Source organism: Cydia fagiglandana, chromosome 4 (genome assembly GCF_963556715.1).
Source record: "Cydia fagiglandana chromosome 4, ilCydFagi1.1, whole genome shotgun sequence".
NCBI lineage: Eukaryota > Metazoa > Arthropoda > Insecta > Lepidoptera > Tortricidae > Cydia > Cydia fagiglandana.
The window spans coordinates 22730929-22748170 of NC_085935.1; the positions used below are offsets into that span (position 1 = coordinate 22730929).

General features: G+C 43.6%; 1 protein-coding gene across 1 annotated transcript in view; it reads right to left on the reverse strand.

The window, feature by feature from the left end:
* LOC134664071 (bridge-like lipid transfer protein family member 1) overlaps positions 1 to 17242 on the reverse strand; it is a 99130-nt gene that overhangs the window by 38033 nt on the left and 43855 nt on the right. The window contains exons 27-40 of the mRNA XM_063520662.1: positions 14239 to 14361; positions 11489 to 11953; positions 10868 to 10967; positions 9821 to 10038; positions 9474 to 9578; positions 8878 to 8985; positions 8394 to 8550; positions 7956 to 8072; positions 6822 to 6901; positions 6470 to 6693; positions 5243 to 5368; positions 4849 to 4985; positions 1277 to 1442; positions 953 to 1111 (exon numbers count right to left, since the gene is read on the reverse strand). Of these exons, the coding sequence (XP_063376732.1) occupies positions 953 to 1111; positions 1277 to 1442; positions 4849 to 4985; positions 5243 to 5368; positions 6470 to 6693; positions 6822 to 6901; positions 7956 to 8072; positions 8394 to 8550; positions 8878 to 8985; positions 9474 to 9578; positions 9821 to 10038; positions 10868 to 10967; positions 11489 to 11953; positions 14239 to 14361 (2285 nt within the window). The remainder of the gene's footprint in view (positions 1 to 952; positions 1112 to 1276; positions 1443 to 4848; positions 4986 to 5242; positions 5369 to 6469; positions 6694 to 6821; positions 6902 to 7955; positions 8073 to 8393; positions 8551 to 8877; positions 8986 to 9473; positions 9579 to 9820; positions 10039 to 10867; positions 10968 to 11488; positions 11954 to 14238; positions 14362 to 17242) is intronic.

The following is a 17242-nucleotide window of genomic DNA, read 5'->3' on the forward strand; positions in this document are numbered from 1 at the left end:
TCTACGAGGCATCCTCAGGAGCTGTTGACGGTCCGACGTCCGTCCAGCATGGTCGGCCATATTTATACCTTGACCAGTCCCCCTACTGTGCAAGTGTGAGTGAGATGGAAAAATTCGTAATAACGGCGATGACGCAACATTCAATTGTTCGTTAAGAATCATGCCCCTATTGTTGTACCTAATTATTTCCAGTTGTTCCAGAACACTCAAACGCAATCCCTTCTCGCAAACATGCAAAACATCAAAAAAATGATTCTCAGATAAAGTGTGGCCTGTATCTAATAAGTGCTTTGCAAAATTGGATTTTTCTGGACGGTTATGTCTATATGACGCAACATGCTCTTTATACCTAGTAGTGAAATTACGGCCCGTTTGCCCCACATACACTTTATTACAATCGTCACAGGTAAGCTTATAAACTCCAGACTTTTTCCCATTCTCGATCTAATCTTTGCCATTACAAAGCTTTGAGCGCAAAGTGTTATTTGTCTTAAAGGCCACAGGAATGTCGTTAGACTTTAAAATATTGTAAATTGCATCAGACAACTTGCCAACATAAGTTATGCTCGCTTTATATTTCTTAATCGGTTCAGAGGATCGTGCCGCATACAATAACATAGTGCATTTTTAGACGGCAAAGTCGACTTTGCCGTCAATTTTTGAGAAAAATTCGTTTACTTAGACGGAGGGTGCTCGACCGCGAGAGTTTCGTTGAATTTCGACATTTTCAACCTCCTCCGGAACGACCGAATCGACCGCTCGCGCGGACCCCGCGGGAACCTTCCCGGGGGCCTCCGGTATCTCGCGTGCGAGTTCTCGTCCCGTTTAAATGAGTCTTCCGATTAGAATATGACGTCGACGGACTCGACCCTCGACCGAATATTTTTCTTGACTAAATGTTATCTCGTCTCGAATTCTCAAATCACCAAAAGTATTAGTTGATCGTGCTCACATCTTAAGGTCGTCATCCTTGGAGGGCTCCTTGGTGTGCAGCACGCACTTCCCGCTGTTGATGTGCACCTTCACGTCCAGCTCGAAGTCGATGTTGGGCTCCGCCGTCTTCGCCTTGCCGCCCTTCCCTTCCGAGCCCGCGGCCTCGGACGTCGCCGCTCTAACAGCAAAAACTTAAGTTAAAACGTGTGCAAACACAACACGCGGAGGGGAAGAGGCGATTTAAAAAAAGTGAACAACCGAAACTTTGCAGCGTCACCTGTCCTTAATTTATGTCCTCATTGAGTGTCGCTACAAGTGAGAAGCGGAACCGGTTAAGACTAACCCCTCTCTGCGCCGCAGCTGCACGGGGTCCGGCTGGTGGTCGTGCGGCGGCCAGTGGTCGGGCTGCGCGGGCAGCGAGCTCTGGCGCTGCACGGGCGGCGGCTGGAACGACACGGAGCGCGCGCCGCCGCAAGAGTGCCCGCGGAGCGACGCCGACCGCGAGGGACCTGACAAATTAACCGTGTCTTATGATAATGCCGACCACAAAAAGATTCACGTCGAGATCACAAAGCCGAGGAAACGGTGTCGGAATCCTTATAACGGGACCTAATAAGCCTTCCTATATATGAAAGTAACATATCAATGGATAATGGATAAATTCCACGAAGCCAATTTCTCCAAATATTTAGGCTAGAAGAAGGCGAAACTTGGCATGTGTTACGTGACTCGTTTATATATAATTTTCTTCAAATCACTCACGTGCTGACGTCAAAGATAAGTTTTACGAAGAGCTCACTCAAACTCTTTCTAAGATCCAACCCAGGGAACAGATTTTGCTGCTGGGCGATTTTAACGCAAGGGTCGGCCGTGACGTGGCTTGGCCTGGGGTGTTGGGAAGGCATGGTGTTGGAAATATGAACAGTAATGGCTTGCTTTTACTGTCACTCTGTGCCAAATTTGATCTAGCTATCACTAACACTATGTTTAGATTACCCGCTAAATATAAAACAACATGGATGCACCCTAGGTCCAAGCACTGGCACTTAATAGACTTCGTAATTGTGAGGCAGAATAATACTTCCCAAGTCCGTATCACTCGCGTCATGCGAGGAGCTCATTGTTGGAGTGACCATCGGCTTGTAGTTACTAAGTTAAGACTGCGTCTTCACTTACCTCGTAGATCTCAAGGAGTGAAACCTGAGCGCCTAGATGTAGGGAAATTAGAAGTTCTAGAAAGTAAAAAGATCTATGCTCAGGCAGTCACTAATGCGATTCAAGCTCTAGATTATGACAGTGGTGACCCCATTGATACCTGGAATTTGGTTTCGTCCAGAGTAGTCGACGCCGCCTCTCAGATACTTGGTGTTAAATCTTGTAGACGTGAGGACTGGTTTGACGATAACGACGAAACTCTGACTGAAGCACTTAGGAAACACCGGGCCCTGTTGCGTTTGAATCGTAGTGACCAAGCAGACGCAGTCAAGCAGAATGGAACTCTTCTTCGGAGAAAAATCAGGGAAGTAAAGGACAAGTGGTGGCATGACAAAGCCGCGCGCATACAATGGCTTTCTGACACGAACCAGTTGGGTGCGTTTCATAATGAGATCCGCCAGCTTATTGGTCCGATAAAGCGAAGTTCTGTGCCGTTAAAGTCCTCCGACGGAACTCAACTTGTTACCAATAAGCTTGACGTGCTCAAGAGGTGGGCAGAACATTTTAACAGCTTGTTAAATATTGACCGTGCTGCAGATATGCAGCATATTGACTCGATACCAGCTCTGCCTACAGAACAAAAACTGGATGAGCCTTTGTTATTGCGTGAGGTTGTCACTGCCATACAACAACAACAAAACAAGAAAGCGGTGGGCGTCGACAATGTACCTGGAGAGCTATTAAAGTACGGAGGGACGGAGCTTTCATGAGGCGGTCTGGAAGCTGTTCTCTAAAATGTGGGACGAAGAGCGAGTACCTGCTGACTTTCGAGTCTCTCGCATCTGTTCCTTATACAAGAACAAAGGAGACCGCGCTGACTGTAACTCCTACAGAGGTATATCCCTTCTAACTTCTCCGGGGAACGTTTTTGCCCGTATTCTTCTAAACCGCCTGATGCCGCTATCGGAAAGCATTCTTCCTGAGACCCAATTTGGCTTCCGGCCAGATAGAGGCACCTGTGAGGCTATTTTCTCTATACGGCAACTGCAAGAGAAATGTAGAGAGCAAGGTCAACCAATTTATCTGTGTTTTGTTGACCTAGAAAAAGCCTTCGACAGTGTGCCTCGCGAAGCTTTTTGGCGAAACTGGGATGTACAGAAAAGTTTGTTAGGATGGTCCGGCTATTGCATGACAACATGCAATGCTGCGTAAGTGTCAAGGGCGAACAATCGGAGTTTTTCTCTGTTAGCTGTGGCGTGAAGCAGGGCTGTGTGCTTGCGCCCACTCTATTCGCCTTGTACTTCGCCGTAGTAGTTCGGGAGGCACTGCAAACTTCTTCTGATGGCATTCGTATTCGCTATCGCACCGATGGTGGCATATTTAACCTAGCCCGGCTAAGAGCGCACACCAAGGTTGAATAAAATTGGTGTAATTTCTTCTCTATTTTGTTGTAATTTAAATAAAAATACGAAAATTATATTAAAGGGCGACTATATTTGATGATATGACAGATGTGAGTGAAAATTTGGTGACACAATTCTTTTAATATGTTAAATTCAAATTTATGTCATTATCGAATACATTACGAACGTAAAAAGGTTGCAGTCTGAACAAAGGTGTCTCACGCAGTCATAACGGAGATGATGTATGCAGATGACTTGTGTTTTGTGGCCGAATCTCCAGGTGCTCTACAACAGCTTATGTCGAGTCTAGATGAGTCATGTCAAAGATTTGGCCTAAAAATAAATGTCAAAAAGACTGAAGTTCTGGCACTTGACATAATTGCCAATTCCCAGATTAACATTAAACTCGGCCGGGACTCGCTTAAGCATGTAGAGCAATTTAAATACCTGGGTAGCACTATTACAGCCAAGTGCCACCTTGACAACGAAATAAACTGCAGAATAGGAGCCGCTGCAGCAGCGTTCGGGAAACTTCGTTCCAAGGTGTTTCGGTCCCACGACATAAAGCTCTCTACAAAAGTTGCTGAATACATGGCTATTGTCCTGCCAAATCTCCTTTATGCCTCAGAAACGTGGTGCGTATATCGGAAGCATATTCGCTCATTGGACAGCTTCCACCTAAGATGCCTCCGCGACATTATGGGCGTCCACTGGTCTGCGATAGGCAGACACTCATATTGGCACGTCTGTGCATATTGAGTGATCAGCACATTTAATGTAGATCTTGCGCCTCCACTCGTGTTCGGAACACGGAGATCCTTAGACGTGCTGATGTCGCCGGAATAGAGGCCTACCTAATGAGGCGACAGCTACGATGAAGCGGTCACGTCTCCCGCATGTCCCAAGATCAAGTCGCGAAACGCATCTTCTACAGCGAACTGCAAACTGGTAAGCGAAAGCAAGGCGGACAGTTTCTGCGGTTCAAAGATGTGTTGAAGCGGCATATGAAGAGAGCTCATATAGACCCATCAACATGGGAGACACTAGCTGGTGACCGTCCACAGTGGAGGCATATTGTGCAGACGCAGGTGCGTGAGTTTGAAGCCAGGCGACGCACAGAGCTCGACGTTAAGCGTGACGAGCTAAAGGCCAGACCACCTGTGGCCATCACGTACAATTACGTCGGAGGGGTGCTGACATGCAGCGAATGTGGCCGCACATTTGCTGCAAGGATTGGCTACGTCAGTCACCTGAGAGCGCACCAGCGACGCTCTCAGCTGTAGCATAGCAGTCGCTGTAGCCGAAAACGGCTAGGAGGAGATGATGATGATATATAATTTTCTAAACTACGATATACCCGTGAGAGGTTCGCTCTCCATGGAGCTCCAGGAGCCCCCCTCTATGATGTCGGCCAGTCGGTTGTCTTCGTCGCCCAGCAGGAGAGTCTCCCCGGAGTCACCGACGTTTCCCGTCATCAGATTCGGTTCGTCCATCCTGGAAAATGAACGAGGCGTCAGCCCTAACTGTCCAGGTATAATCCCGGTTGACACTATTGTCCGGATCGCACAATCGGATCCTGGAGAAATCAAGGAAACTCTTCTAATATTTAGACATCAAGGTATTTTTAAATTTAACTCGTAATCTGTTCCCGGAATCCGAAGATTAGCGTAGTGGAACCGCTGGTGAAGACCGTCAAATGTTGACATTCCTGATATCAGTTATGTTTAGTAAATGCGTGGAAGAGTACGTACTCGAGGAAGTCCATGGGCGGCTCCGGGGCGACGAAGGAGCGCGAGCGGTTGGAGCCGAGCCCGAGCTTGCCCTTGGTGATGGTGCTCGCGCGCACGCTCTGCCGCCGGAGCTTCTGGATCATGTCTCTGCGGACAACATTTTGACCTTTGAAAACGCTTGCTTCATGAAAAACCCCACGTCATAACGCAAATAAAATTATGGTGGTAGATTAAACGAGTATCTTATTTCACATCCTATACGTTATAATGAGAATTAAGCGTATTGCCATATTTTTTATGATGTTCGACGTATAATCTAACTTACCTAACTGAGGAGAGGACTCAGCATCATCCAGTAAAACTACCAAATTCATAAAAAATGCTATTCACATCTTCGATGTCCTTGGGGATTCGTACTGAGATCGTTCATCTCGTACTCGATGGTGCTGTGGCTGGCCCCAGGCTCCTCAGAGCTCGGCCTGCTGTTCCCCTGATGACCTTACCGTCGAAGTCCTTGAAGACCAGCGCCTCGAAGTCGTGCAGCCTCTTCATCTCGTACTCGATGGTGCTATGGCTGGCCCCCAGGGTCCTCAGATCTCTGCCTGCTGTTCTCCTGATTACCTTACCGACGGAAGTCCTTGAAGACCAGCGCCTCGAGGTCGTGCAGCCTTTTCATCTCCTACTCGATGGTACTATGGCTGCTCCCCAGGGTCCTCAGATCTATGCCTGCTGTTCTCCTGATAACCTTACCGTCGGAAGTCCTTGAAGACCAGCGCCTCGAGGTCGTGCAGCCTCTTCATCTCGTACTCGATGGTGCTATGGCTGCTCCCCAGGGTCCTCAGATCTATGCCTGCTGTTCTCCTGATAACCTTACCGTCGGAAGTCCTTGAAGACCATAGCGCCTCGAGGTCGTGCAGCCTCTTCATCTCGTACTCGATGGTGCTATGGCTGGCCCCCAGGGTCCTCAGATCTCTGCCTGCTGTTCTCCTGATTACCTTACCGACGGAAGTCCTTGAAGACCAGCGCCTCGAGGTCGTGCAGCCTTTTCATCTCCTACTCGATGGTACTATGGCTGCTCCCCAGGGTCCTCAGATCTATGCCTGCTGTTCTCCTGATAACCTTACCGTCGGAAGTCCTTGAAGACCAGCGCCTCGAGGTCGTGCAGCCTCTTCATCTCGTACTCGATGGTGCTATGGCTGCTCCCCAGGGTCCTCAGATCTATGCCTGCTGTTCTCCTGATAACCTTACCGTCGGAAGTCCTTGAAGACCAGCGCCTCGAGGTCGTGCAGCCTCTTCATCTCGTACTCGATGGTGCTGTGGCTGGCGCCCAGGGTCCGGAGATCGTTGATGATCTTGGCCTGCTCGTTCATCTCCTTCTCGATGAGCTTGGAGCGCTTCTTGGCGTCGATGGTGTTGTCGAACACGAAGGCCGGCAGGTGATCGGTGTATTTCCGCCGGAGGATTATGCTCTCCTGTACGTGGTATTTTATAGACATTTATTTCATTCAAATTTTAATATATCGGAAAACTCATTGCAAAAATATTTTCTCAAATCCATTTTTATAAACAAATAAGACCGAATCGCTTTTGTTTTGCATACCTGTGAATCTTTGCTATTGTCTGCCTCGTCGTCCAAATCGCTTTCATAGTCCATTTTGAGAGGATCTTCTTCTTCAAAACCTGACAACAACAATCAGTACGGTTGGGTCAGTAGCTGTATACATACAGCTTAAAGACCAATAAGAGGTTATTAGGCCGAGACAGTGTCGCTACAAGTGGTTTTTTATTGGAATGCTACGCGATTCTTTCTCATTATATTTGTGGGAACACTCGACTGACATAATGTGTTTTGGCAGAAACACAGAATTGTTCTGAAACCACTATAGCAAGATAGGGCTACTGGTGGTATCAGAAGGTTGCAGAAGTAGTTGAAGTGAAACGCTTTGTAGTATGTACAAGAATGAATAATTTATTTTACAAAACTCACGGTTTATATACAGAATTTGAGAAAAGGAAGAAGAGACGTATTTACAAAAGAGTGAGATGGAGATAGTCGGTGCGCGGGCGCGGGCGTGTGCGAGAGCGCGCGCGCGTGTGTTACTGCGCAGGCGCGGCGCGTGCCGCGCTGTAATAAAACTAAGTTCGCCGGCGACGCGTGTCCTTTCGATCGCCGGCCGCCGCGGAGTCAACATCGTGTCGTCGGATCGCCGTGCCTCGCTCCGCTGCTACGTGCTCGCTGGTTGAAGACACGACGAGATCGACGAGGATGCTGCAGGCTCCGGATATTAAACTGTCCTTCTCAGGACAATATGAAACTGCTCTTCTCTGAGCACGCAAACTGCCCTTATCAGGGCAATGTAAAATGTTCTTCTCAGAGCAACATAAAACTGCCCTTGTCAGGGCACGTCATGTTTCTCTGTTTAATCGCAGAGTGTCAATCGATCGTAACTGTTCTTTTCAGAACAATTCTGTTTCTGCCAAAACACATGATGTCAGTCGAGTGTTCCCACATATTGATGTAAATGTTTTATTCTATAATGGATTCAAAATAAAATTATTTTCTTTCAAAGCGTTTATAATTACGAAATGTTTTTCTTCTTGTTTACATAGTGAGTTTCGATGACTTTCAAAGTCTGTTTCCAGAGTCTTGGTGCCGCTGAAAATCCGCAAGATGGTGAGAACCAAATAAAACATAGTTAGGGTATAACAAGAGTAGTAGAATGAAACAAGGTACCTGTCAGCATGGTGAGCGTGTGCCCCAGAGCGGAGAGCTGCTTCCCGACGTTCACGTCGAGGTGGATGTCCACGCCCTCCATCTGCCAGGACACGTTTAGGAACCATTTCGCGTTCTCTGCAAACAAACAACTTATTTATTTATTTGTTATAATGTAAAAATAAAAACCAATTCAATAATGATCACCTTGCCAGCTTCCACGGACCCACACATTTAGGTGTGAGCGTTAAATCATTGTTGGTGCTCCAACTCTTGTTAAAAATTGCTATCATTTTGAAATCGGGATTGGTCATAATTATCGGATTTTTTTGGAATGTATTTATTGAAGAGGTGATGTGATTTGCGCCGTAACGCGCGCAAGGACGTGGGGCCAGATGGAGCGACCCTGCGATTATTTGGAGCTTGTTTGTTTATTCAATGTAATGAATGACTACTAGCCGTTGTGTTTGGAGGCGGTGGTGCGGCTGCACACTTCATACGTCCCCTCCGACACGCAGCACACGTTGATGGCGCTCTGGTCGGGGTCGGGCTTCCAGTCGTCGAGGGACGTCTCGAAGTCGTCCGCGAAGCGCAGGCAGAGGCCTACGAAGCGGCCCTGCGTAAAATGATTTACATATTATATACATTCCAATATTTTAAGTAGACGACACTTAATTAACGTGAACTTAAATCTATCTATTTGCGTTTCGAAATTAAGTTATAATCCGATACAGGATTACCTAGTCCCGTTTACTGTAGCTTGCACATTTTGCATCAAAAACGTCACTTTCTGACCCAAAATACAATGAAATATAACCAAACCAATGGATCCAACAGGACCCATTGTGTTAAAATCTTTACTCTGTATGTATCGTGTGATTTTTTAGCCCTTGTTAGTGTGGCTGTGTGTTTTATGGTGTAAATATCTCCTGTAATGTATTACCTTGCTGACGAGCGACCCCGACGAACACGCCGAGATGCTGGTGCTCTCGAGCGTGACCACCACCGCGCCGCGGGACTCGCACTCGTACACTCCGCGGCCCCACGTTGCCTTCAATATACAAACATTATACTAACTACTATATCGTATCAATAAGAGTACATAGCTAGGAAAGGTATTTTTGTATCCAAACTGGAGCCTAATTTATATAAAACCCGATCTATTCTTTCAAGAAAAAAATCATTTGATCAACGTCACTCCGCAGTGAACTATGAAACTATAAAATTTAGCGAACACGTAACGGTGACGGACGGTTTGGTGCGACCGACACTAAGTGCCAGTTGCACCAACCATCCATTTGTCGTGCCACTGACGCCACGGGGGTAAAATTAAGTTTTGTGAATAAATAATGCCAACTTAAAAGTGGGGTGTTTTTCAGTAGATTTTCATCATAAATCGATCGACGTCAAATGCGGTCTTTGGCACCGTTGTCACGTTTTTGCGTTGACGTCAATTGCCGTCTGTGGCGTTCAAAAGGTTAAAAAATACCATTCATTTATACCGTAATGTTATCTCTAATATTCGTAACAATAACGTACCACAGGTGGTTGGTTGAGCGGTATGCATATCCCGATGTCGTCGACGTTGAGCTGCAGGAACAGGGTGCTGACGTGCGGCGTCGTTATTTGGGATGTCAGTTGGACCTGGGAAAAAGGAAGCGAATTTTGTTGAAATATTGACCTTTATAATAACTTCGAAAATGTTAGCCCATTCATTCCTACTTGACTTCGCAAAGACATGTTGATCCGCTGTGAGTACAGACGTCATGATTATAGTTGAGTTGCTCCACGTGCCGTGCCAGTAATCTTCAGCCTGTTCATAATTCAGCCACACTAGAATTCCCCGATATAGGTACTAACTATCACAAAGATGACACTAGAGTTACCTTCTCGAAGACCTGTTGAGTCGCAGTGAGCACCTCCTTGTTGAGGTTGAGTCGTTTCTCGTTCCAGTACTCGTAGGCGTTCTTGTAGTTGAGCCAGACGAGGATGGCGCGGTCCACGGCCACGGGCTGGATGTAGATGAGCGGCCGCTTCAGCGTGATCAGCACCACCTCCTTGTCCTCGCCGCTCACCATCTCCTCTTGGAACGCGTTGCGCATGGCTACACACACAAACGTATTTATATTTTCACAACTTACGTTTCCAAAATACGGAGGTAATGTATAGATATATTTAAATATATATACGATAACAGACTTCCAAGTTTGATCACTAAAACTAATTTTATATTCCGGTGGTTGAAATCACACCATAGGTACGCAAAATAAGTAAATAAACGAGGTTTGTGGAAGTAAGTTGGAACTAAATAGCTATAATAAATATGTAAACCTTGACGGTCTTGAGATGCCTCGGCAAATTCTGAAAATTCAAAAACTAAGGCTTTATTTTTGTCTTTTTTTTCAAGATTTGTGCCAGTAAACCAGTGCTCATTAGTGCTCGTTCATTAGGACCGGTACAGACTGACTGCAACTTGTATGGGAACTGCACTCCGACGTTGCAGTCGGCGTGCAGTTCCCATACAAGTTGCAGTCGGGTTGCAGTCCGTCTGCGTCGGCCCTAAAGCAGTTTAGTTTCAGTGCGAGTTGTATTTCAAGTGCCAAGTTTTCAGATCTCCTGTTCTACAACAGCAATATGTAATATTGTCGACAACTCAATTTTAAAACAACACTTGTCACCGATTCTTAATATGTATATTTAGTTCATAATTCAGGCTCTGCTAACATATATTAAGAGAATGATGTTTTCCCATCTGTCTCCGCCTAGGTCAAGTGGGTGTGGGGTGGACACGAAACGAAATGCACTAATAATTTAGTATTTAGCGGTTTCGGAGAAAGTGTAATTTTAATAGGTGATTTGACCATGAATTATAACTGGATATAAATACGTTGTTATGTGTGTTTTTTACCGATACTGAATATGTTGGAGCGTACCTATTCTGGTGTTGAAGAAGGCGTACTGCTGGAACTCCGGCTCGGCCTCCTCGAACATGGCGTTGCGGATCAGCTGCCCTAAGCTCAAGTTCAGATCCACCTGGGAAGGAAATCATCGACAATTAGTATTACTTATAGGGTCAACCAACTTTTGGCATAAATCAATTTCTTTTTTTTATGATATAGGAGGCAAACAGGCTAACGAATCGACTGATGGCAAGCAATTACCGTCGCCCTCGGACAAAGGACACCCGCAACAACAGAGGCGTTGCAATTGCGTTGTCAGCCATTAAGAAGGTAGTATGAAGTAGATCTTTGAAGCTCGCTTCACTTTAATGGACATGCCCCAACAGTGCCACATAGTTTATCCATCTCCTCGCGTCGTGTTCCTCATTGCTGAGGGTCGTGAAATCCCCCTGGAATCAGCTTATCTAGGACGGTGTCCCGCCATCTGTGCCTGTTTTTGACATCTTGAAGCGCGACGTGCAGTTGTGTGTCCAGGGTAGAACGGACTTGCCCACCTTGTTGGGCTAGGGCGTCTAGGCCAGTTTCTAGTCTCACCGCCGAGTTGCTCGGGGTCGTCGCTGTCAGCTGGACACGCTGTTGACAGGACAGTAGTACCTGAGCGCGGGCGAACAGCCTCAGTGAATGTGGTTCAGCCGGCTGCACGTTCTGGACGCGGTTGGACAGCTCGAACTCCACCGCCCCAGTTTCTAGTCGCACCGCCGAGTTGCTCGGGGTCGTCGCTGTCAGCTGGACACGCTGTTGACAGGACAGTAGTACCTGAGCGCGGGCGAACAGCCTCAGTGAATGTGGTTCAGCCGGCTGCACGTTCTGGACGCGGTTGGACAGCTCGAACTCCACCGCCCCAGTTTCTAGTCGCACCGCCGAGTTGCTCGGGGTCGTCGCTGTCAGCTGGACACGCTGTTGACAGGACAGTAGTACCTGAGCGCGGGCGAACAGCCTCAGTGAATGTGGTTCAGCCGGCTGCACGTTCTGGACGCGGTTGGACAGCTCGAACTCCACCGCCCCAGTTTCTAGTCGCACCGCCGAGTTGCTCGGGGTCGTCGCTGTAAGCTGGATACGCTGTGGTAAAAATAATTCTAAAGTGAACTTCTCATTCCAGCACCTCCTTCACCAAATCTAAGATATATCCTCATGAGGTCCTGTGAACATTATGTTTTTTAGATATTTACATATATTCAATATTTCATCATAGGTATATATAAAATTGAAAAACCAGAACGGGATAAAAAACGAGGGAAGAACCGAGATGGCGCCTTACAAATTTCTAAATGGGAAAAAAAAAATTCTAAAAAAGTTTTTGACACGTACCTCGAATACGACGCACGTATGATAAGAAAAAACTGTTCCAATCAATTATCTAAATATGAGAATAGAACTAGAGCATAAAAACTATCGCTTTCGATGCGTATTTAATTTACAATAAGGAAAATAAATTTTCATAACAATCTTCATTTTACGACCATCGGCCATTTCTCGGCAACTCTCGGTTGGTTTTGTTTGGCGGTGCTACAGACTAGACCAAATTATCCGTAAGTTAAAGTAACCTAAATTATGTTTGTCATGTTGGTAAACAGTTATTTCGGAGTTTTTTTACACGAAGTAAAATAAAAAATGCTGTCAACCTCAACCTTAGTCTGTCCATATGAGTGACTTATGCCATTTATGACTTATCAGTCAAATTAATACTATCATATTATTAACAATTTGTATTTTATTGTTTTAATTTTTTTTTAGTTATACTAATCTAAATGACTTTCATAGCTTCGGCAAACATTGTCATTCGTCCGGAAAACGGGCTGCCGAAATGCCAAAAATACAAAGTTGATAACAAGTTATAACGTAAGTAGGTAAAGTGCATGTTCAGATATTGTTCAGCGACCTGATGAAAATAAGCAAAATGTACAATCAGCAGTCAGCCAAATGTCGTAATATAACTTTGTTGCCATAGAAATAAGGATGTGTTTTGATATAGTAGCGAAATATTGAGAGACCACAGTTGACCAGAGCTTCAGTTTCTCGGACACTGACATAATGGGAGAGGGTCGTACCGTGAAGAGAGCGTACTTGGGACAACGAAATGGGAGACGCCTGATGGACGTTCTAGGTAGGTACCGCTGAAACGACGTAGTTGCTCAAGACCTGCTCAACTTCGGCCATGGCGACTGGCGAGAGCTATCGCAAGACCGAGAAACATGGCGTGATCTGGTGTCGGAGGCCAGGACTCACTTTGGGTCGTTGCGTCACCGTAGCCGTAGTAAGTAATGTTAATATCCAGAAAGGGAAATGGTGACTACCTACGTTTGTACGAAAAGGCGAGTTATGGGCGGTTGGTCGTCCATAATTGTCTTAAGGCGGAAATTAATCTAATGAACGTTTTTGCAACTACAGTCGACTCTCGTTAATTCCAACCTGCGATAATTCGAACCTCTCTATAATTCGAAGTTATCACGAGTTCCCTAGAAAATCTCTTTATATTTCGAAATAATTCCATACATTTTTAAGCACTTGGTAATTCGAACAAAAAAATCGTCGCTACGTAACAAAACCACGCGTTAATTCGAACTCATAGGCGTCAAACACTCGATAATTCAAAGTTATCAGATTGCAGAGGTAAGTGTAAGTACCCTACATTTTGAGACAAGTTCAAGTTCATCGTTGCACGAGCATTTGTTATTGTAAAATCATTTCCGGCACTAGGTATTTCTGATAAAAAAAAGTTATTGATCAGTCTCAGCAATGTGCTTTGAAGCAAACTAATATTACAGACTTCTTCCCCAAGACTAATAATTAATTCACATTATGTATATGCATGTATGTATGTACCTCTAACCTTTGGATATTGTTAAAAAATTAGCAGTTAATAAATCATAATTGATTATTATTCAATAATTCGACCTTGCATATTTTTTCTCCCAAAAATTTCGAACTATTTGATATTTTAAACTCTCGATAATTCGTAATATTTTTAAAGTCCCTTGAGTTTCGAATTAACGAGAGTCGACTGTACGAGTAGGCTTCTAAAAATAATTAATAATTTTATGATGATGAAATAACGTAATTAGATGAAAAAATACAATATTGCCTTCTATCAAATCGCATAATTTTTTGTGAAATTTGCGAATTAAGTTATCCAATAACAGCTACAATTAAATAAGAAATCCCTATCACAGTTATAAACCCTGGCAGGGTTGAATACATAATAATGTCGGTATTTAAATAAACATGAGACAAACTCTTTATTTCATTTACGCGAGCGAAGCTGGGGCCCGTCTAATTTTTAATATTTTCGAAAAATATGTACTCTTCGAACTCATGGACAACTCAACAATAATAATATCGGTAACCTTGATCCTAATAAGCAACGAGAAGAGTATCCTGTTGAGTGCCGAGGTGGAAGCCTCCTCCTCGCTCCACAGCGGCACGGGCTTCTCGCCGCCGTACACTTTCTGGACCACTTCGTTCACTTCCTGCAACATTGCATACTTACAGTTACCTTCCCCATGTACAACAAACCAAAATATCGTAACACACTCACTCTTTCTCGTCCGTTCTAGCACTTTCCTGGTTGCGTCTTAAAGTAGCCCAGAGTTAGCTTATTAACAACCCGACGTAATCCCAATAATTGGCAATAAGCAGTTTTCTACAAAAGCGACTACTATCTTCTTCCAAACCTAAAGGGAAATTAGGCCTTATTGAGTTGATATAAGTTCGATTTCCTCACGATTATTCTCTACATCGAAAACCTGCAGTGGTACAAAATGCAGGCTATTATAGCAAATGTGCATCGGTTTTATGAAACTCATTTCTAAGGTTGCCTCCAGAATCTCGCGAACTAAATTGACAGGTTAATGTGCACAAATGATACCACAGTTTGGCCAGTGCTGTTCATATCGATATTTTCAAAAAAGTTTGAATTAGAAAATATCGCGAGAATTCATCGCTAGTGGCGCTACTGTTGCGCGGTCAGTTGAAATGTATCTTTAAGTAATTTAAATTATTTTACACATGTTACTTGGTATTTCGAAAATTGTGCAATTTTATAGTAATACGAGTAGATACAAGGATATTATTTATTTATTAATTTATTTTATTTGTTAGGAAAACTTACAGCTAGAGTAACAAGTTGTAGGTGATAACATAGAAATAGTGATTTTGGCTCAAATTACAAATAAGGCCGACCCAGACAGGGAATAAGATGAGATTTCTCATTTATTTTGTGTGGTGTGGACGTAAAAATTAAATCGTCTCGGTTATCTCTATTGCTTCGATTGTAAAGAAGATCAGTCCCTAAACTGGACATTCAAGTTGACAATCCCGTCTCCGTCCGAAGTTGACAATTAGGTCAGAATTTAAATACAGTTAGACCAAAAAAAAGTGTTATAAGTGTGAATCATACTTAAGTTAATAAGTGTGTAGCGGCCTTAAATAGAATATAGATTATCTATGGGACTTGCAATAATGGATCTGAATAAAACTCATGTTGATTAACAAGCTCTTGACTTTAAATATAATATTCATACTTAAAACCTATGAACATTACATGGCGCTGCGGCATAGAAGACCAAATATTAGAAAACAAATGAAGATTTCAAGAAACAAGTCATAACAAGAAAAATAGTAAGAATAAAAGAACCGAGAAAATGGCAGAAGGAGCAGAGCATGGCGTTTTGGGACTAAAACCACCAGAAAAACTGAACAACAATGATTTTAAAAAATGGAAACAACGATTTGAGTTATATAGAAAAGCAAGCGGAGCTGACAAGAAAGATGATCAAGTACAGGTAGCATTATTGCTACACTGCATGGGTGAGGCTTGTATAGATATTTACAACACGCTCAATCTTGAAGAATCAGCTACATATGTTGAAGTTATTGCGGCGTTTGAGAATTATTTCATACCTCGAAAAAACCTAAGTGTAAATTCTCACATATTTTTCACTAGAAATCAACTTGAGGGTGAGAATTTCGACAATTACTTAACAGAATTGAAAAAGTTGGCCAAAGAATGTGACTTTGGTACACTAGAAGATAGATTAATAAAAGATAAGCTAGTATCAGGTGTATTCAATAAGAAACTGACAGATAGATTACTCCGGGAACCTGATTTGACACTAACGAAAGCGATCAATATATGTAAAGCAGCTGAGCTAGCTAATGAACAAGTCAAACAAATACAAGGAAAAAGCTCAGTAGAAAAAACAGAGGTGCAGGTCATTAAGAAGAAACCAATAGCAAGAAAAGAGCAAGCAGCAACCAGTGGCAGTAAAGGTGGCGGTTCAAGCGGAGCAACTTACCATCATCAAGGCCAGCAAGCGTCAGCCAGTAGCAGTAAAGGTAGTTCAAGTGGATCTACCTACCATCGTCAAGAAAGCAGACATCATGCAGAGTGCTACAGGTGTGGCTACAGTCATGAAAGGAATAAGTGTCCGGCGTATGGAAAAACTTGCAGCAAGTGCGGCAAGCTGGGACATTTTATTAAGAAGTGCAGATGGAATAAGATAGGTACAGTAAGAGTACAGTATTATGGTAGTACAAATCCTGAAGACCAAGGCACGAGTGACAGCGATTCACAAGAGATAGACATTTCAACGGTTAGCAATAAGAAAAGTAAAAGTAGTAGTTGGTATGAAAATGTCCATTTTGTGGAGCAGAATAAAGATTTCAAATTTAAGCTTGATAGTGGAGCTGCTTGTAATATAATACCCAGATCTTTATGCCACAAAATGAACATATTTCACTTTGAAAAATCAAATTGTCATTTGACTAATTATAGTGAAGAAAGTATTTCTACAGTTGGTGAACTTAACTTGAAGTGTAAAATATTAAACAAAGAATGTGTTATAAACTTCCAGGTATGTAAGAATGATTATGTGCCAGTATTAGGGTTGCCTACATTGGAAGAATTAGAATTAGTAGAAAGAAAAGTACAGGCTGTGACAGAAAAAATAGATATAAAAAATTATGAAGAGTTGTTTAAAGGGATTGGAAAAATAAAAAATTATGAATACAAAATAAAGTTGAAGGAGGGTGCAACAGGTAAAATAGAGTCTTGTAGACATGTGCCTTTTAAATTAATGTCAGATTTAAAAAAGGAGTTAAATAGTTTAGAAAGAAAAGGGATTATATCCAAAGTGCAGACACCCACAGAGTTTGTTAGTTCATTAGTAATGACTAGGAAGCCTGACAAATCATTGCGTATATGTTTAGACCCTCAGTATTTAAATACTCAAATACAGAGAGAACATATTCAAATCCCGACCCTAGAAGAGATAACAGCTAAATTGAAAGGTAGTAAATATTTCAGCACATTAGATGCCAATAAAGGATTTTTTCAAATAAGTTTGTCGG